We start from the raw sequence: 20,879 nt of genomic DNA, 5'->3' as shown, positions 1-20,879 counted from the left end.
GAAAAAGCCTCGGGCATTTTCAGTGTAAACACAATTTTGAATATTTGATTATGCTTCTGTGGGCTCTAACAATGTTTCAAAGGAGAAAATGAGGCACTATGTCTTCTTAGACTAATTTATGTATTTTCTTCTGTTGCTTTTTGCTCTTGTTCCTATCAGGCTCTTGTCTGCTGTGGATGTAAGATCCTGCGTACGTGCAAATGTTGGGACAGACAAAATCCTGTTTTCACTATGGGGAAGTGCTATGGGGACTCAAAACCAGCCTGCATGGGGGAGGTGGTTCACTCAGTGTGGGCTGATGGGCTAAGTGGCTCTGTCCTGGACCTAGCTGACCCCATCTGCCAAAGGAACAATTGCCTTTAAAAACTTTACTGTGTGTTTTAGTCCTGAACTGGAATCCAGACACCCCCCTGGCAGATTATGGCATGAACAAGGAAAGGGTATAAATACTGACAGTCCAATTACCGTGTCAGCTATCTGTGGTAGCAATCTGTGAGTATTCTCCCAGGTTGCAACAAACATGAAGTAATTTGAGTTTAAGACCCCTTTTACTGATACCTGTCTCAATTTTGGCTTGCTTGGAGTTGTGATATCTGCCTGTAAGTGCTGTGAAACTCATCCTTTATTTTGCAAAGGCCTCTAAAGCAATGAAATTCTTTCACTATCCTGAGCAAGATTCAAGCTGGTAACCTGGGGGTGAAAGGCTGTTTTTCAAAATTCTAGCCCTCGGTTCCCAAGCCAAATAAAAATAAATGGTCTCATTTTTACCTAGGAACGGGGTTCATTATTTGATACTTAGGAAATGCACAGTAGTCATAGGATTGGGATCCCCACCAATAGAAAATGGAAAATTGGAACAAGACCTGGCAGACTTCTGTGTGTATGCCCAAATCCAACCCATCAAATAATGCATCAGTTTCAAACTAGTCCATCTTGTCTCGTAATAAATACCTGAGTCCCATGATGAATTTCTAGTAGCCATAGTGATGGTACTGTGCAAATCAGATATAAAAATATTGCTGGTGAAAACCTGTGAAGGAAAAGAAAAGATAGCTTGGTATTATATCGCATCATAAATACCGTACTTTTCAATGCAGATAATGACAGGCTATATCTTGTGCCTCCTACCATATGGGATATTAAGAACCAGGGTAACAGCAAATAAGAGTTGCTATTCTTGCTGAATTCCTTATGCTGTCAGTATTATGAATCATAGGTTTATTTGTATATCCATCTAAGATCATATATGGAAGTTTATTTAAGAACTAAGTATTTAAGAACTAACCAAAGGCACTTTGCTCTTTGTATTTCCATCACAGCAATCTCTGTACTTTAAATAAAAAAAAGCCTCTAGCTGACATGCCCTTTCTGATTTCACGAAGGGTGAATTAATACATTGAGTCATTTCACTGAATGATGCTGGGATAAAGGCTGTTGATCACGAATCCTGTACATTGTCACAGGAAAGGTAGAAATAGCATCAGATTGCTACCAAAGAAATGCTTGGTTTAGGCAGGCCTTTCAGTGCAGGCTAAAATGGTTTAAGGAAACAGGTCTTGGCCTTGTTTGCCCATTTGGGCTGGCAATTGTATAATTCTTTAGGATTTCTGTCTCTAGTTCTTCTCTCCCTGTCAGTCTTCTATATAACTTATGATGGTGAAGCTTTATTATCTTCAGTGTCTTGAGGTGAGTTTATTCAGAAGTACTAGAGAGGTTTCATTGCTCCTTCTGCAAGCACTGATTCTTGTGACGGTTGCTGATGTTTCCTTATTAAACACGTGACAGTTTTGTTTGGGGTGAGTTTTCTTTGAAATTCCTATCCTTTTGGAGTAGGAATGAGGTCTGATGCCACTATGTTCCACCTAGGTCTGCCATAGCATGGAGTGAGCATCACTGCAATGCTGCTGAGATGCACAGCAGCCTTTGCATCATATATATGTACTGGCCCAAGACAGGAGTGGCGTCGAACTCTGGATACTTGCTTGATTCCTTCTGTTCTGTCATTGGCACATTCTGCAGTGAATTTAAATTGCTTTTAAGTATGTAACTGCAGCAACGTTTTGGTCAAATGTTATTGCATTTATTGTTTGTTCCTAACCCGAATGTCTCTTTTATTTTTGTAATCGTGACTTTTCCAGTGGAGATTAAGTATTGAGGAGAAGAAAAAAACCAAAACCCTGCTGCTCAGTAAAATGACTGGGTTGCTGAGCTGCAATGAAATGTTTCATCAGTCCCCTCTAAATAAGATAGTCCTGGTTTGGTCCTTTTTTTATTGCTGTGTTTTTGGGAGGGTGGGTGAGGGAGGTGTTTATTTTGGCAGTGAGGTATTTGGTTGTTTGCTTAAGAAAAAAAAGTTTGTGATTCTGTGGAGTTTTAGCCTGGTTATTTTGGGAGAGAGCACACCTCTCATTTGAATGGGAGAAATAACATATTTTACAGTATTTCCTGTAGGACTTGAGCACATGAAAAATCCATCCAGCTGGCAGGTTAGCAATACTGAGCTAATGATACCAGATCAGGCCAGGAGACTTCAGGGGCTTTAACCCTTCCTTTCTTTCAGAAGGAGCAATTGAGAGGACATGTTACATGGCCAGGCCCGCAATAATACTTTTTCTCCACGTGTGTCACTTACTTATTACACCAGCACAAAAAATTAAGTCTTCTGTCAATGACGAATGGAGAGAATATGAGGCTCTTGGAGGCAGGAGGGTCCTGTGCCACAGGCTGCCTGTTGCCTGGATCACTGGCTATCTATGGAGCTGTTTCTATAAACGCAGATGATACTGCCTGCTCTGAATGTGAGCGTTTTCCACCAGAGCGGAAAGTTGTCCTGATACAAATAGATGCTGGCCATTTCTCTACATTTCTTACCTATAAATTTCTTCTTATTGTGCTGCTTAAAGTGCTAGACCACATCCATTTTCAAAATTTCCTTGTAGCTAAATTTAGCCCAGTCTTCTAGCACATGTATTTGTCTGAAATGGATCTGCTTTCCATATCTGTTTTTCTTTGGATTTTCCAAAAGCTGCCATAGCAAGTGTTCCTTCGTGAAGTCTCTGCTGCTGCTTCCTCCCCCCCGTGAATCGGGTCTGCTCACTCTGCCTCTGTCTCATAACTGGGCATTTGGAGCTCTGCTGTTGTTAAATTTTCCTGTGTCCCAGACTTTATTGCTGCTTTTATTACATTCGAATTTAGAGCATGGAACACTTGGGTGAATTATCACACAGTACTGCTTCTGTTATAATGAGTTTCACAGGTTGCAGTGGACAGGAATTTAAGATCATTGAAATACTTTGGGGCTTTTTTTTTTTTGTCCTGGATTTGTCTTGGGTCCTGCCTGAGTTATTTTTAAAAATAGCTTTGAGTTTTTAAAAATAAAAGGTCCTAGTGAAATCTTTACAATTAGTTACATGACCACTTCCTTTTTACAGCGCATTTGTTTTGGCTGACTGAGCGCTGATGAGCTGTAGATGACTGCAGTAATTCTTTAGATGCATGTAAAAACCCATGTGCTTGGGCAAACTCTGTGATGACTAACTTTTTTTTTTTTTTTTTTTTTTTTTTTTTTTTTTTTTTTTTTGCTCATTTCTGAGGCAGCCTTTTATGCATGAAAGTTCCCCTCTGGAACAGCCTCTCAAATCCAAATATTTAAGCCACTCTTGCTGTATTGCAATAGCAGTTACTGCTCATCTTTTATTTATTACTGAGTTTTGGTTCACACACTAGCATGGCATTAGCAGTGTGGCAAGTAGCAGGGCCAGGGAATGCCGTTCCAGGGAAGGAGGTGCAAGCCAGGGCATGGCAGGATGGGGCAAGAGATGCAGGGCATCTGCATGGGAGAGCCTGTGTGGCCCCCCAGTGCCCTTCTGCACCCCACATGGGTCGTCCCTGAGATGGTGTTGTAAGGTGCCCAGCGACACTGAGGGAGTGCGTGCCCCCTGCTTTCCCAGCCCCCTGGATCAGCAGCTCTAGAAGATGTACCTCTTTGCCAGCAGCTGCTTTCATCACGTTTTTCAGCTGTTAGTATGGATACACACACAGAACTATGCAGAGAGTAGCTCCCAAGTAGCCTGCTGCAAAACTGCCCCTCCTGGAAGCCCTCTGGGTTTGGCAGTGGACTAACCAGGGCTTTACCAGCTTTCCACCCCCCAGCCCCTAAGTGCAGCAGGGGAGAAAACACAATCCACTAAAACCTTGGCAGCAGCAAAGCCAGGGCAGCTCTGCTCTGGGGCAGCAGCAGCAGAAGGCAGCCTCACATCTGCAGCAAAGTACATGCAAAGAAACAAGAGGGGCTCCGTCAGAGCCAGCGGGATATGCTCACCATTTGTAGCCTCTGCCTTGCTTAAACTTGAGGGTGAGCCCTGTCTCCAGGCACAGGGGAAGATTGAGCAGTGCCAGCAGCCAGTACTTGGGTTCTTTCTTCGCTGCCGTCACTCTCCAGACCCCGATGAGAGAGTGCAACACGAAGAGCAGGCGAGTAACCAGAGCATTGAGCAGCACCATCAGCTCCATCCTGGACCAGTCCCCCTCCCCTTCTCCCTGCACCGTGGGGGCCCAGCGCTTTTTAGGAGCCCTGGGAAGTTACCCTGGGAATCCCTGGGAAGCGTGCGCACCACAGGCACACAGACCTCTTCTCCTCTTCCATCTCCACAAAGGGGCCCATTATAACAGAAAAGAAACAGCATTGCCCCTCCCCCAGACTTCCTGAAAACTTTTGAGAGGGAAGAAAAAAAAAAAAGCTCACGCTTCCAGGCTACAGTGGTTTGCAGCGCTTCGTACAGCTCTGACCGCGCCAAGGCAGGGGCGTAAAGGGTTTCTTTCTGTCCCCTCTCCTTCATCTGCTCAAGGCCTAAACAGCAGGGAGGATTCTATCTTGCAGGGTTACCCCCTCTCTGCCAGCCCCCCTTGCTGCTCTCATCTCATTGATTTCTAGCAAAGAGACAAAACATAAGAAGCATTATTAATTTGTATCTTCCTTGCTAAAAGCTCCACTACATTACTGAGACTGCAAAGCCCTCTTTCCTCTCCCTGATAGATATAATTCATACTTGGGAGCTTTTAAAATTGTTCATTTAATGTTGCAGTACAGAAAGCAGAAACCGTGTACCCAGTTCAGTACTGGAATCCCTGCGTGCAACAGAAGTTAGGAAAGCTAACCAATACTGAGATCTAGGCAAGCTGCTATAGTGTATAATCTGCACCCTGCCTCAGCACAAAGCAGCACCCCCAGTGAGGGATTGCTGAAATCTGGGCTAATGCCAACGTTACCTAATAGGCCAATAGACACATATACAAAAATACACAGAAGTTTGACTGTTACCTATAGACTGACTTTTAGAATCTTCTGTGGGAACGGTTTATGAAGTACAGAGTATGTTTAAAAATTGCTTTGATGTTTCTCATAGTGATTATAAATTTTATTTGAATTTACACTTGGGTAACCAAAGAAATTTCTTCTTCATCAAAATTGTCACTGTGTTGCTCCAGTTTTGTGTTAATTTACTGCCAAAGCACTTAAATTGAGATACACCATTGTAAAATGCAAACGGAGAATGTAAGTAACGTAACCATGTGGTGCTCCGAAAGTCTTAACTTCCTAGCTGATTTAATTGTAAATATCCTATTCTAATTTAAACACAAGGAGATAGTCTTCCAAGAATTGTGACCTTTGTAAGAAGATATTTTTCCTCAATTGCTAAGATCCAAGTTTTTCTCACTGCAAAACCAATCCTTTTTCCCAATGAAGCGCTGAAGCTGCTTGCTGGCCAGCTGATATCCTTGGGGGTGGAGATATCCTTGGTGGGGGGAGATGGGGGAGAAGACTACCTAAAAATAACCCTGCCCAGAAAAAACAAGAAAACCAAAAGGCCATTCCACAGTATAGATCACTGACTCAGGAAATGCCTGAGTAAATAAATGGATGGTGCAGCATGCCTTTTTGAAGCAACAAAATCAAGTTCCTCACGCTCAGAGGAAAATTAATTCAAGTCAAGGGCCTACTGCTGATAATCCCCTGCCAACAGCCACCCTGTCATATCATGCCTTCAGTGCTGTTGGTTCACAGCCCTTCCGTTGGTGTTAAAGTCGAACCTAGCCGAAGAGGAAATGGGGAACAGACAGAATTGAGAGATTGTTTAAACAAGATACTCCTCTGTGGGAGTGCTTGATGCCGAAGAAATGACGTGGGGAGACTGGTATGTCTCATTGTTCGTGGAGATCCTAACAGCATAGATGTCATAAATTGGGGAAGATGATGATCGGTGGGACATTCCCATGATATTGTGTATTTAGGAAGGATGTGGTGAGCTTTGCTGATAGCTAGTAGTTCTGCATACTAAAGACATTTTGGAGCTGAACTGCTTAATAAGGTAATCTCATCAATGAACAACCCAGATGTCACATTAGTGGAAGTCCCAAACTTAATTAGTAAGAATATATAATATGGATTCTGCCTAGCTGACCAGGGGACTGTGATGGCAACACAACAGGCTGAATAGAGAGAAGTAGTAAGTAGGTATGGATGACTTCAGTTATTCAGTCTAGAAAAGGCAAAAATTGCATCCAGACTTGACAGAGTACATTTTCAGATGTCTCAGTGGCTGTTTTGTGGAGCAGCTGGTTCAGGAGCCCATGAGGGCAATGCTTGACTTTAATCCTGAGTGGTTTATGGGATATTGATGTAGAGAGTAACAGCTGAAGAGCTCCCCTGAAATGGGGATCTTAATGTGCTTAGACTCAGCGTCCTCACAGGAGTAAGGCAAACTGGAATTCTCTCCTATTGCTGTGCTCAGCTCCAAGAAGGAAAACTAGACACAGATCAGGAAGCTTGTTGAAAGTAAGACAGGTGGAAGACCTGTTTGCGGGGAGTATGGATATTGCTTCTGTAAATTACATGGGAAGTGCAGAGAAAATAAGTGTGTATCAAGAAAAAACTTGAGAAAGAGTGAAAAGAAGCTAGTGTTGGCAGAGTAAGTGAGATTGCAGGAGCAAGAAGGTATCCTTTAAAAAGCTGACGTGGTGTCTAGATGAAGAAAACTGGAAAGATGATAAACTCTGGCAAGTTAAATGTACAAATGTGATAAGGCTGGCTGAAGGAGCATGAGAACAATTGGCAAAAAGCATAATAACTAAAATGTCTGTTATCTGTTCAAACACATCATGAACAGGAAGCCTGCTGGGGAATCTGTCAGGTCAGTGGATGGTCAGGTGGCACAGAAGCCATCGGGGGTGGGGGGGGTGATAAGGCTGTGCAGGAGGAGCAGATGAACTCTTTGGAGTCCAGCATGAGTACAGATGTACACCGTAGCATGGGATAGCACTGACTCCTGCACAAAAGCTTATAGAATTAGTGGGGTGGTTTTCCTTATGAAGTCAGAGGTCCTAGTGTTCCACTACTTCTGTTCTTTTCATACTTTCTGCTGTTTGCAACTTAGAGTTGTCAGGCTAATCACGGGCTAGGGAGTGCTTGGGGGAGAAACTTCGTGTTTACCTTATTCTTATACTCTTTCTCTAAGCATGGAGTTAGGTCTACTATTGGAGGTAGACAGTGGAATAGATGGACCTTTGCTCTGACCTGAAATGGCTCCACTAATAGAGACTTTCTAGTCTCTCAAGGAATTGACCTGGAGTGAGAGCAGGACAGCTTATGCATATGGTAGGTTGGTAGTGTTGGTTGAATCCAAATTCAAAGCAAGACTCGTGTCTGTGTGGAGTGCTCTGCTAATGATGTATCCTCTCCTTTTCTCTGTCTGGAAACTTCACCCAAGTGGATGCTGAGAACTGTCTGTGTCTGGGAACCTTTGAGAGGTAGATGCTTCCAGACGAGTGGCTGTACTCTGGCAAATTCTGGACACAATGGTATGAACACGTCATGGTGTTTGGGATTTTCATCCAAGGCACCTTGGCAAGACCTACTGCATGTTTCTTCTATATAATAGCCAATTGCAACATCTGATGCATTTGAGAAGTGTTAAACATTACTGTGCCCCCAGCACCGGTGATCTTCTGCAGGAATAGGAAATCTGGCACCTCAAAAAGCTGTGCTATGGAATCCTTGCACATGCATTTGTCTAATTTCTGCTTTTAGGCTGAGTCGATATGCTGGTCTCACTAAACAAACCCTATAACTGTCAGAAATTTGAAATTTCACCAGTTCCCAAGAAGAAACTAGGGTTGGAGATGGATCACAAGCTGAATGCAAGTCAGCAGTACCATGCTGTTGTGAAACTGGTGGTCACACCAGCGCGTAGACACAGAACTGAAACCTGCAAAGTGACTGCTCTCCTCTGCTTGGGAAGGCCTTAGCCAAAGTGCTGCCCTATTCTTGGTCAAAGAGGGATAATCCAGTGGAGAAGTGCAGGACTGTTTCTATAGTAGAAAACTAATAAATTGCGTAGACAAATGGTTCATTTTTTAAACACCAAAATCCTTGTTTCATTGCTGTACTTATAGAATCAAGAGACCCCTGTTCAGGTACCTGGAGGGCTCCTTTTTGGACAGGAGTGCAGGGGTTGGAAATCCTGTGAATTGTTAGGTATGGAAGTTCTCAGGGTTTTGGTGACCATGTGCAGTGGATTTTTTTGAGGGAGAGCTCTGAACAAAGAAGGTTGTCTCAGAATTTACTTCTATTGCTTACTTACAAACTGGAATGTTTTGGCAGTGAAATTTGGGGGTAGTGGCTATTTGCCGTCCTGAGTTCGAGAGACTTTGAAGACTTGATTTACAGTATTAATAAAGACATAAATACACGGTATTAAGCAAGTAGCTGAAAAAGACTGGGGATGAGAATGGCTCATAACTTCAATGTGAGTCAACAATGTTGTTCTGCTATGGAGGAGGCACACTGGGATGTATAAACAGACCTGTATACACATGGGATGTATAAACAGACCTGTAACATGCTGGATTTGAGTTGTTATTTCTTCCTTCCTTGATGCTGGGAGAGACCTCAGCTAAACTACCCTAATTCAGATGATGCACTTCCAAGAGAGAACTGTTGGGATAGAGTGTCCAGAGAAGAACAAGACTGGTGAGGGAAGAAAAAGGGGGTGCTGCGATTCAGTCTAGAGAAGAGAAAACTGAGGAGAGATGGAAATGGCCAAGTGTTCAGGGAGGCCAGGAATAGCTTGTTCCCCAGTCCCAAAGCGTAGGGAAGGAAGTAAAAACCCCCTTAAAACAGCAAGAAAGATTGCAGTTAGATGTCTGGAGACATGTTGTGCTAGGAAGGACAGTGAGGCAGTGAAATAGATTGCACGGAGAAATGTTGAATCTCCGTTGTTGCAGGCTTTTAAGCACAGATTAGGGAAACATCTGTCAGGAATGACAGCAGTTTAGTCGATCACCCTGTGGGGCAGAGGGTGACTAGAAGATCTCTGGAGGTTTCTCCAACTCTTACCTCCTAGGGCTCTAAGGTTTATTTCTTTATTATCCGATCATTGTGTTGAGTCTCTGAGGAGGTTTCCTGCTTAAATTAAATCTGCTTAATTTTACTTCCAATAGGGTTCTTAAAGAGGAGGAAATTGTTCTGTTTTCTGAATGCTTGACTGCAAACTGTGAATAATTATGACAGCCTTATAGACAGTTCACAACAAGTGGCAATTAACATACATGTTGAAATGAATGGGAATGATTCGGTTTTACATGTGAAACAAAAAAAAATATAAATCTATCTGATGCTGGCATAAGTGAAAGCCTGACTCTTGCCGATCAAATGCAAGAGGGGAAAGCCAAATCTTTCAAAATATGATATGTGATAGAAGGTACTAGCTATAGCTCAGTAAGGGTGTGAAGGAAATGGATAAAGGAGTGAAAAAACAGAGTATAAAAAGATTAGCTCTCCAGTAAAGAGCCAATATGACTGCAGAAGCATTAAAATCCCTGCAGGAGATTTACTGAGGACTCTGCCCTGGATTAGAATTTGATATAAAATAACTTAACTGAAGTCATACAATTTCTGTGCCATTTGTAGCTGAGTTAATAGCATATGTTCCTGGAGGATTACAGTCAATGATTAAGGAAATTAGGTTTTGTTTGAATTTAATTTAGTTGTATAAAGCTGCTACAATAATTTACAGCTTTGATATTTAATATTTAATAACCCAGATCTTAAAAGAAGCCGAGATATAGCAATGTCATTATATATTGAAATATTATCCCCATAAGTCATTTATATTTGCTAGTTGATAAGAATGTTCATCAACTAGATGGGCTCAACAGGAGCTACTTGATAAAAAAACCAATGCAGTTTTACAGGTGGTGGTGGGGAAATCTTTCTGTATCTGTTATCCAGTAAATCATAATTCACTTAAAAAGAACTTTGCAGTCTCAGTTTCAGTAATGACAAGAATATACCTCTTGATAGTTTTCTTTCATCTAATTTCCTAGCTTTTGGCTTCATGAACATTACAAATCCTGTCTTTTCTTTATTATAAACCTGCTTCTGTCCCTCCCCCCCTTCCTTTTTTTTTTTCTCTAAAAAAAAAAAAAAGCTTTCCTCAATCTCCAATTCAGCAAGCAATCCTGCCTCTATTCAGAGGAAAGGAGGCATGTAAAAGAACACCCCATCTGAACATCCAGCCCCTGGTACTTTCAGGCACCTTTTTATTTGCCACTAAGTTTATAAGAGCCACAAGACATGGTCCAAGTCCCACCCTGTACCCATACCACCAGCTACAAGAATCCAGTTGCAAAAAATACTTGTACAAGCTTATCACCCAAAGTGCAAAACTGCGCCGTACAAAGGAAGAGAGCTAAAAGGCTTCCAGTAACCAGTCTGTTCTCATTTTTCTCTCTTTTCTCTCTATAACATGGACATAATTTTCAGTCCATGCTTCCCTTTTTGTGCTTGTACGCATTTCTCTCCTTCTCTATACACCTTTCTTGGAGGATGGGGCCCATCAAATGGTTGGCTGTTTTGGATAGCTGCCACCTATCGTGGGCCACTGCCTTCCAAGACATAGAGCTGATTCAGGAGAGCGAGCTTGGTGCAAACTTCAGTTCCTACTTTAATGTGTTGTGAGTACGGCCTTTTAGAAAGGAAGGCGAAAGCACGAGCTACACGGCATTGCCAGTTATTAGTGGGCATGGGTCCGCAATGCGCACCAAGCCCCTGGCCACTGTGTCAGATGGTGTGAGTTGGCAGAGCTCCACTGACATCAAAGCTTCTGCAGCCCCAAAATACGGCAAAAGGGTAGATGTTTTTCCCCCTGTTTAAAGCTGGGGGAAAGCATATGAGGAGTTTATGGCTCTCTACAGTTATACATCTTTCCAGCTGGTTTTATAGTTCAGAAAAAAAGCCTTCTGGGAAGACTTTTTTTTTTTCTTAAAGAACTAGGAGGAAAAAAGAAAAACCCAACAGTTTCAAGTATTTTATTAGGATTTGTAATTCCTCCTCCAGTCTGGGCTCTATTTTTGAGAACACACAGGAGTTCTGCAGCACTGCATATTTCAAAGAAGAATAGAAGCAACCTTGTTCTGAAGGCTGAAGTGGAATAGCTAAAGTTATAAACACTGAAAAACTATAGCATTCATCCTCAGCAAGGAGGAAAACTTTCCATTGTTGGCTTTGAATGGTCTTTCTAGTCATTCTCTCTCCTGTTTTCTAGTGTAAGGATCATGTGATGACTCCACAGGAAAAATGTTGTTCAGGTTTGGGGCACAATGAAATGGTGGCTGGGCCCAGGTTCCTGGCGCGGCTACCGCTAGTGAAAAGGTCAGCTCCTTTCACAGATGGAACACTAGGCATGCAGGCAAAGTATTTCAGGCGTTTTAAGACAGTTGTCAAGATAAGTTTGTAAGCTAAAAGCTAATGGCTTGCTTTTGTTTACACTGCTGGTACCTTTGCATAGTACCTTACAACTAAGTTCTTCCTCCATGATCTGAACTCACTGGAATTTCTGTGAAAGCAATTATTATGGCACCGAGTCCAAGCTCGTGGGTCTGAAGCCAAACTAATACAACCAGTGTCTCACCACAGCTTGATTTCGTTGGGCATGGCGTCTTGGTAATTACAATCTCATGCCTCTGATAAACTCAAAGCGTAAGTAAGAGAGTTGTTCAGTTGGCAAAAAGTTGAATATATTAAGAAAATCCAACCTGTAATGTTAGTACCAGGTACATGAGAAGTCAGGTATCTCACAAAGCCAGGCTGTGTCTCATCAGGGAAATCATGGAAGGACGCTGGTTTCTCGGCACATCTGTGCCTGATAAATAGTGGGTTTGTTGAGGTTTTTTTTTTATTTTTTTTATTTTAATATTTTCCATGATATGAAGGTTGTGTGTAGGCCTTTACCATCATCACTTAGAACAGTTAAACAACAGTACTTGACCATGGTCCTAATAAGCCACTTTCCTCCCCGGCAATACTGGGCTCCGGTGATGATCTGCATATAGATGTATGTCTCTTTGTATGTGTATGTTCTGTCTGTCTCCTGATGTGTTCAGGATTTAATGAAGAAAATAACACTGAAGCAATGTACAAAACTCCTTAATATTTCTATGAGCTAATTTTTTAAGCTGGCTTTCTAGTTCGTGTGTTGGGAAGGACTGAAAGACTGGACTGTATGACAAAATACCGGTTGGCAGATTGGGAAATTATTACATGAATGTAGACAAGGGGAGGGGGAGCGTGTAAAGGAAACAACTCTCCCCTCCACAAAAAAAATCCCTCAGTCACAATCTGCTAATCATATTCATCATTGCAGCAGAAATGTGGTGACTTGGGTCTTTGTCTGAGAGCAAGGCTTCCATAAAGCTGTCAGGATGCTTAATTATGTTCTTCTGTTGTATTTGACTGCCACAGACCCGCTAAGTAAAAAAATAAAAAGTAATACTGTTTTTGAACTGGAATACTGTACTGACTTTCCTGTCCTCTTGTTATCAGGGAAAACTTCCTAAGGACAAAAATTTCCACGTCTTTCCTCGTTGCAAAATATATTCAATTTTACAAACAAGCTTCTTCCCAAAGGCTGCAGTTTCTGAACAAACCATCTGCTCAATCATTTTCTTTTCTGGCAAAAAGAGAGGCTGAGTGACAGATTATTTTTTTTCTATGATATTTACCCATAAGTTATTAATACCTATCGGACACTCATAGAGATTTTCAACTTTTTTATTGAGTAAAACAATATTGTTGAGTTGTCTGGCAATATCAAAAAAATGAGTGAGTATTGTTTCTGATCACGCCCACCGTACGGCTAACGATGCCAGCTCGTTTATAAATAATGTCATCTGTTGCCTCCTCTTGAGTGCTTTATCCCATTGACTATACTTCCCTTGTCCTTTGAGACATCTGTCTGTGCTGGTCCTGGTATACATAATGACTTGAGAGACTTGAATAAAGAGAGCTTGTATGGTGTAATAGGCACGTACAAATATCTTCTGGAGTTTAGACTCAGCAATGTCACAGTATGTTCCTAATGGTCTTTAAACTGCCTCCAAGTCAAACGTCAATTCTGACTACTGCTGATGGGAAAAGTCACACATGGAAAAGGCAGTAAAAAAACCCAATCAAACAAACAAACAACCCCCCCCCAACAAAAAAAAACAACTAATGATCCCAGCAAATGGCTACTAGTTCTCATGAATTTGCGGAGTCTGATAAAACTGTGTTTGAAATGGCAAAATCTTACTTGACAGGAGAATCTTCAGCATCTGACAAAAAATAATGAGGAAAGATTTTTTTAGACTGAGTTTTGTAATTATCTGCTGACTTTTCAGTGTCTAGTATATACGAGTAACAGTGCTACAGGATACAAATGAGAAGACAAAAGCAAGGGTCTGTTGCAATAGGTCTGGCGTGTCTTTAGGGCAGCTTTGCACTCAAATTCCTTGAGAGAAAAGTTTAGGAGTACATCAGTATTTACCTTACTAAATGACAGTCAGAGGACAAAACCGATAAAGTCCCAGCAGGCTTTCTTTTTTTCAAGAGCAAAAATTAACTATTTCATCCAAGAGTTTCCACTGGAGTATTTCAGTTATTTCTGTTCAGGTATTTCTGTCAGCAGTTTCAACGGGGGAAGTCTATTGCTCTTTGAAATATCTTGGCTGATCAATGCTCCCCATACCTCTATTGACTAGGAGCTGCCAAGTCTCTGGTCTGGAAGTTTGATCGGGATCTACTAATTTAATGTTTTAACATTAACTTTGTAGAAATCAAAGTTTATCCACATGTAGTATATTTTTAGAAATATACTAACCAATTCCTTTTGTCAGTAATTGGATTGGAAAACAGGGGCCCTTCTAGAACAGGATACGTAAGATCCTGTCAGTTCTCTACTTGAAAGACCCTTTCAGTGTCTCAAAGACAGGCAACGCAGTTTTGACATGCTTGTTGGAGGATTTGAGGAGAGAGGTAACTCGTTCAGAAGGAGCTTTTATTATTTTGACTGCACCAAGTAAAACCAAAATCTTCTAGAATTAGCCCATTAAAATGTAGAGCTCCAAGAGTCCCACCCAAAGAGAGAGATGCCATATTCAGAAGTTCTACAAAAATGGGCCACAATTACGGTTACATCAGAAACCCCCTGCTTTACTAATTATAGCTAGTTTGTGTATGTTGAGTTTTGTTTGCTTGGTTTGAGTGTGTGGGAAGAATCTGGGGGGGGAGGGGGGGAGATGAGTGGTGTGTGGTTTGGCAGGGGTAGGAACCAGAGAAAGAGAGGTGAGCAAGTACGATAGAGGCCTGATCAAGCTGGCCAGAACTCCTCTTATTACCCAGAGGTAGTACAGATCACATGGTAAGGTAAATTAGTTTGAAATGCAGCCCCAAATGCCCAGAAGCTCAGGATCCTGTTTTAAAGTACTCTATGGGCTGAAGACACTTTGCAAATTCTTTCATTCCTGTGGTGAGTGAGGAAATACTTAGTACTTTTCTTGAGAATATTGTGAAATCTTGGGCTTTTCTTAAAGTATGCCTGATGCTGGCAGGAGACAACTTTGCAGCTCTGGGATTCAGAAAAACCTTTATTCTTTAAATTCACAGAATGTGTGGGGCAGATCTGGCTCCTGATCTTTGTGGCAAGGAACGTTGCCTTCTGAGACCCTGAATTGCCATGTCTGTTGTAGAAGTCAGCTGGGTAATGCTTACTCAGCTGTGGTAGATATACAGGAGTACTGAACAAAGTGAACCACTGGTGCTACAGAACTGGAAATTGAAATCAGTATGCCAAAACTGAAGCACTGGTATGACAGTGGATGGCACATCAGCATATGATTTATAAATTGTAATTTGACATAATTTGAGGCAACATGATACCTGTAAGTGATGTCCGCATTCTGAGATACTGATACTGATGTTGCAGTATAGATGGATGGTACAGTACTTTTGAACTGCTCCAGTTTCTGCATAAACTTTCTATATATGTATATTTAACTGATTTGCTCATCTTTATGGTTTGACAGGAGGCTTTTTTCTCTTAACTGTCTCACACATGCTTGACAATAATTAGCTACAAGTCTGTGAACTCTCATGCACAAATTAAATTGATATGTTCCAAATATAATACATTGCTAGAATGGAGAAGGTTCCACCAAAGAGAGACAGGTTTTTTTATTACTCATTGTTATTATTATTTATGAACTTGTTCATTATATTGATAGGACAGTATGAGGAGGACTATACTGGTACTTCTCGTTTATGATTCTCATGTTCTGTCATTGCATGTTAATAGCTTTCTTGTGACAATTTTATTCTGCGTGGTATGTTTAATGAAACTACCCCAAACTGGTTTACTGCAGAACACCCATTTAAAGGATTAAAGTGTAGTGGGACTGTGACTTGAAATAAGATGCGAAGTTGAATAAAATTCCTGGCTGTTGCTACAGGCTCTGAGAAGTCAGAGGAGAAAGTTGTTGTACCAGATGTAGAAATTAGGTGGTGTTAGTGTGTAATGAGAGGTCAGTCCTAGCTAAATGAGGAGCACCAAAACAAGCACAACTTGAGATAAACCAAAAGAAGCATCCAGAAGGGCGCCTGGACAATGAGAGCTGGACTCTGAAATCACTCATGTGCTGACTGTTATTACAAGTTCAAGAATCTTCCGGTGTGGTGGTTGGATATGCCCTCTTGAACTTGTAATAACAGTCAGTTCATGAGGCTGCCAAGGAACCAGAAAGGCAAGATGTGGCTGAGATTCCAGATAAGGTAAAATTGAAACTGTATTGGAGATGTTGAAGGGCAGATTTACAAATGTAGCAAGGGGTGAAAGAGGGCAGCATTGTTTAGGATGATGTCAGTTGTGAAGCATGAGTTAATATATCTAGCAATAAATGCAGTATATTGTGCCGTATCCTAAAGGGACACACTGCATACTCTGGAGGATGTGGATGAACTGTCCACCCATTCCTGGCAAGCTCCACAGTTTTGAAGTCCTACATGCCAAGGTTACAAACTGAGCATTTAAAGAATGAGGCATTTGGGAACTGAAACCAGAGCTGCATTATGCTGTAGATAAATATGTTTACAATCAAAGTGTTGAGTAAAATAAAGAAAAAAAAAAAAATAGAGTAGGCAGAATTGGTTTCTCATAATCTGGAGTCCCTGGTTCTTCCTTTTGTATTTCAGCGCAGTTACCCAAAGGAAATGGAGAAGTCAGGATTACTGATTCAGTGGTAGCAGAGATGTTTTACAAACTCAGCTGGGGTGGGGGCACAAGAGAGGGGGGTGTTTGGTGGTGGTTTTTGTTTGTGGTTGGTGTGGGTTTGGTGTGTTTTGGTTTGGTTTGGTTTTTTTCCTGCTACCAGCTTACGCTGCAGGTTCATGCAGGCCCTCAAGCTCATCCTTTTTCATCTTTCCTCTCAGTAATATGAATAGCTTTTTAGTACCAGCTTTTTAAAAATGTTTCTTTCAGGAGCACTTCTGACCTCTTCTCCTCAATCTGTCACTACCAGAAGTTAGTGAGGGGAGAGGATGTTATGTCCACGCTTACTCTTGATGCCATTTACCTCTTAATTTGCATGAATATCGCATTCCAAAAGGAGGATTTTCTTTGTTTTAAGAACATATTAGATATTTAGTCACAGTTACCCATGTATCGTACACTAATAAAACTATTAAGAGGAGAAGTGTCACAGTAAAGCGTATTAAGTAAGGGACAGTTCATGGAATATGGAAAATATCATCATAAGTCAAAATAATTAGCCTTGAAAAACTGGCAACTGCTATTGCTATAAATATAGCTGCACCAAAGAGGTTAAAAAAAGATGTCTCCATGGAGGTATTTAAAGGTGTTTTAATACTTCTGCTACTACAGTAACTACATGCCATCCATGGGTGCAGCCATAAAATGTTCACGTGTGAGAAAACAGCTAAATATGAAATATCTAATAATAACACAAACAACTTCTACTTCTATCTTTTGTGAGGTATTTATTGTATAAACAAGAACCATCCTTTAAAATATAGGATCTGTGTCCCTGACAAACTTGCAGGGACTTAAACTGGTGGCTCTGAGTGGGTTCATTCCATTTCTTGCATCAGCCTCCAAGGACAAGCTTTAATGGAGTTTTGATCTCTCTTGTATTTGTACATAAGCAGCTTTGAGCCTTTGCAGCAGGGTAGGCAGAGCTGGTCGGTGGGTGTTGCTCAGGGACCTGTTCTAGACATGATATCTGCATGAACAAAGCTACCAGCATAGGAAAGGCAGATGCACTGCAAAGCTTGGGCAGATAAACCATCGCTATGTCATGGTGGTGTCTGCTGGATTGAAAGTGGTTTAATGCACTGTTGTGTGCTAGTCTGAAGCCATGAAGGAAGGAAGCTAAAAATAGGTCAATGAATCAAAACCCTCTTCTGGCTCTTGAGGAGATGTTGACTAGGAAGTCCCTGCAAGTGTCTGGGGCAAAAGGGAAAAATAAAAAAAAAAAAAAAGCAGTATCTGTGTGTGGCTTTACTGTTTGCCACAGATGATGTGGTATCACCCCAGGTTTTCAAGGACAGTCCTGTAAGCCAACGTTACATGTAAAAAAGTGATCAGCTGCTGTGAAATTACAGGTTGAGCCTGCATTGCTAAACCAGAGACCAGTTTTCAAACATAAAATACTGCTGGCCAAGTTTGAAATAATGTAATTGAAGCTTCATATTACAGTCCTAAAACAATCTGGGCTTGGGCCAAGAGGTGAAACTGAACACGCCTTAGTAAAACTGTGGGGATGATCCTATTGGGGAGGGACTCGCCCTGGGCGTTGACAAGCACTCTCCAAGCTTAACCAAATCAGCTAGCCTGAGCCCGCCTTGGTGGACACTGGCAAGAGGCTGCACCTTCAACTAGAGCAAACTCTTTCCATTCCAGTCTTAGTCCAGCTCTTGCCTGCAGAGGACTGGACTGGGCTATACGATGAAGGTGACACACATCCTATTTGTCTCTTCCTACATATGACCAAACATGCGGTCCTGATGCCGTGCAGCTGCAACATGGCATAGTTAGCTTATGGTTGAAGAATAGATGGGAGAAGCTAAAGTTGAGCAAGGTGGCAATGACTGCAGTTAGCTGGCAAGAGCGTTTGTTAGATGCCCTTCTGATGAGACACCTTTGTAGGGGAGCTCAGCAGTACCTCACCAGAAAGCCTTGTGAGTCTCAGAAGCTCTAAAAAGCACAGGAGTCTCCTCACTGCCACGAGCTCCATGAGCACATCAAGCCCATCTTCTCTGCCATGCTGACTTACTATTTGGCACCGAATCAAGTTCAACTCCTCAGCTCTTCTATTCTGAGACCCGTGGCTTAGGCTCAGGCCTGCTAAAAGCCAGCTGACAGCTCTGTGGTTGGCAACTTTCTCTTCAGACCTAATGGAACGTTCTTATGGCCAAGCTACAGGCCTGTGCCAGAAAGCAGACTTTCCAAAGGGGGCACTGTAAGACCATGTTATAAACTTCCCCAAGAGCTAGGGACCCTCGCAGATACCCTGTTGTGCTCCAAGTGCAAAATACATCTCTTTGATCTTGGTTCCTCTAAGATAAACATGTAGCTGTGTGCAGTTTTTTCTTTTAATTTCCTACCAAAACAAAACACTTCACTGCAAATGCTTTTCCCCTTGAGGGACGAGAGTGCTAATGACAAATGACAGATGTTAGTCATGGTTGCTTTGTACACTACTGGAAGGCACTTGGGTGCTACGGAGATGTTTATGGCATGAGAAGTTTTAGAATAATGCAACGGGAGCTTACCTTGGTGTTTCACTGGCTTTTAGTTTTTTAGACACCGAGTTGACAATTATTTTCAAGCCATGTGAAGGGCAGATCTCAGGCAGGAAAATAAGTTCTTTTTCTGCACAAGATCAGTGCATTAGTAATAGATGATTTACGTTCAAGGGAATTTGAAATCCAGTGCTTAATGGTGAGGTATGAGAAGTGCATGTGGGTGAAGGGGGAGAGAAAATTCAAAGAGCTACTGAGGGAAGTGAGTCTCTGGTGTTCCTCCCTGGCCCACTTGCAGTGTTGATAAAGATGCTAATGGACCTCTATTGTGCATGTATCTATTTTGATAACCATAATGCAGGGGAAAAAAGCATTAAGTTGAAGTGCTTCTTCTCCAGGGTATTTATTGAGCTGTTCTACAAAAGCCAAATGTGGGCTCCTAGCTTAAACACTGGCTTCAGATATTAAATTCTAGATATTGCGCACATGGTATGACGCTTGTTGGAGAGGAGCTTAGGGCCTGTAATTTCCACCTATTCTTAGTGTCATCTCACAATACCTAGGTTTTAGTTTTATTTATTGTAACTGGGTAAATGCAAACACAGGCAAGAAGCTTAGCACCCCAAAGGGAAGTTTCTATCGTAGTCATAAGGTTCAGCAGTTCTTATACACAACCTAGTTTGTACTTTATCTCTCTTTCCCAAAGCCTCACAAAAGAAGATGGCTTAGCTAGCAGATTTGGACTGTCATTTTGGTTGAAGATGTATAGCACAAAGTTTTGCATGCCTCAGCAAGAACATCTGTTTGGCAGCTGCTTCTGGTTTCAAATCAAATACCACATCCTACCTCCCCACTGTTACTAAGAACTTCAGATGAGAGGAGTTTGCTGTGGCTTGCTTCCAGATCTGTTGTGTGATCAGCTTAGACACCAATGGGACAACCAGTAATGCAGGGAGAACTCACCAGGCTTGGCATTTTAGCTGTCAGGTAATCTACAATGTGAAATTCTATATGAAAATTGAGTGTATGCAGGAAGTATTTTCAAGTGTGCTTGAACTGACCATTCATTTTCATGTTTCAAGGAGATAAGCCCTCATCCAGTATCATGGAAGAGACCTGAGCACTTCTCAAGTCCAATAAATGTCAAAGCAGGTCTTTAAACGCCCTGTGAAAAATCTGCCAGCTCCATGTAGAATGATAGTGTTTGCTGCTGTTCTTGTTCGTTCTTTGTAAGAAGAGCTATCTCTGCAAAATGGCATTGAAATAAGGACTTGTTGCTGGGAGTATTTTGATTTTTGACTTGTTGCCACATCCACAAGGGTTTACCACATGATCGAGGGACTTCCCAGAACCCAGCTTGTAGGCAAGCCAGGCGAGAGCATCTCCCACCACTCCTAGGGGGGCTGTGTGGCCCCAGGGGCTGCTGGTTCTGCAGGGCAGGAGCAAGCAGGGCACCACTGAAGCCAATGTCACTGGGCCTTGGCCACAAGTCAAGCTCAGCTCCCTGCTGTGGCAGAGCTATAGGATTGCAGAGTGCCATGCCTCTTTGCTGCACTCCCACATGGCTCTGAGGTCTACCTGCATGGTTTGTGGCTTATGGCCATGTGAAGCTTTTGCTGTGCTGGCTGATGCTGTCACCAGTTATGATCGTCCTTCTGCAGCTGCTGTATTTTCATGCACGCAAATTGTATTCAATATAACCTGACTCCTTTAAGTACTGTGTACCTAACTAGATCTTTGCCTGCCTAAT

At 42.0% G+C, this 20,879-nt stretch overlaps 2 protein-coding genes across 2 annotated transcripts in view; one reads left to right on the top strand and one right to left on the bottom strand.

Moving 5' to 3' along the window:
• The window catches only part of TMEM26 (transmembrane protein 26), a 14,211-nt gene extending 9,699 nt beyond the window's left edge, over positions 1-4,512 (bottom strand). Inside the window, exons 1-2 of the mRNA XM_009637009.2 lie at positions 4,322-4,512; positions 952-1,030 (exon numbers count right to left, since the gene is read on the bottom strand). Of these exons, the coding sequence (XP_009635304.1) occupies positions 952-1,030; positions 4,322-4,512 (270 nt within the window). The remainder of the gene's footprint in view (positions 1-951; positions 1,031-4,321) is intronic.
• Positions 4,513-11,092: 6,580 nt separating this feature from the next.
• The window catches only part of CABCOCO1 (ciliary associated calcium binding coiled-coil 1), a 105,199-nt gene continuing 95,412 nt past the window's right edge, over positions 11,093-20,879 (top strand). Inside the window, exon 1 of the mRNA XM_035892552.1 lies at positions 11,093-11,128. Coding sequence (XP_035748445.1) covers positions 11,093-11,128 — 36 coding nt within the window. The remainder of the gene's footprint in view (positions 11,129-20,879) is intronic.

The sequence above is a fragment of the Egretta garzetta genome, unplaced genomic scaffold (genome assembly GCF_000687185.1).
Source record: "Egretta garzetta isolate BGI_Z169 unplaced genomic scaffold, ASM68718v1 scaffold204, whole genome shotgun sequence".
In the NCBI taxonomy this organism is placed as follows: Eukaryota; Metazoa; Chordata; class Aves; order Pelecaniformes; family Ardeidae; genus Egretta; species Egretta garzetta.
This window is presented reverse-complemented; position numbering and strand designations above follow the sequence as displayed.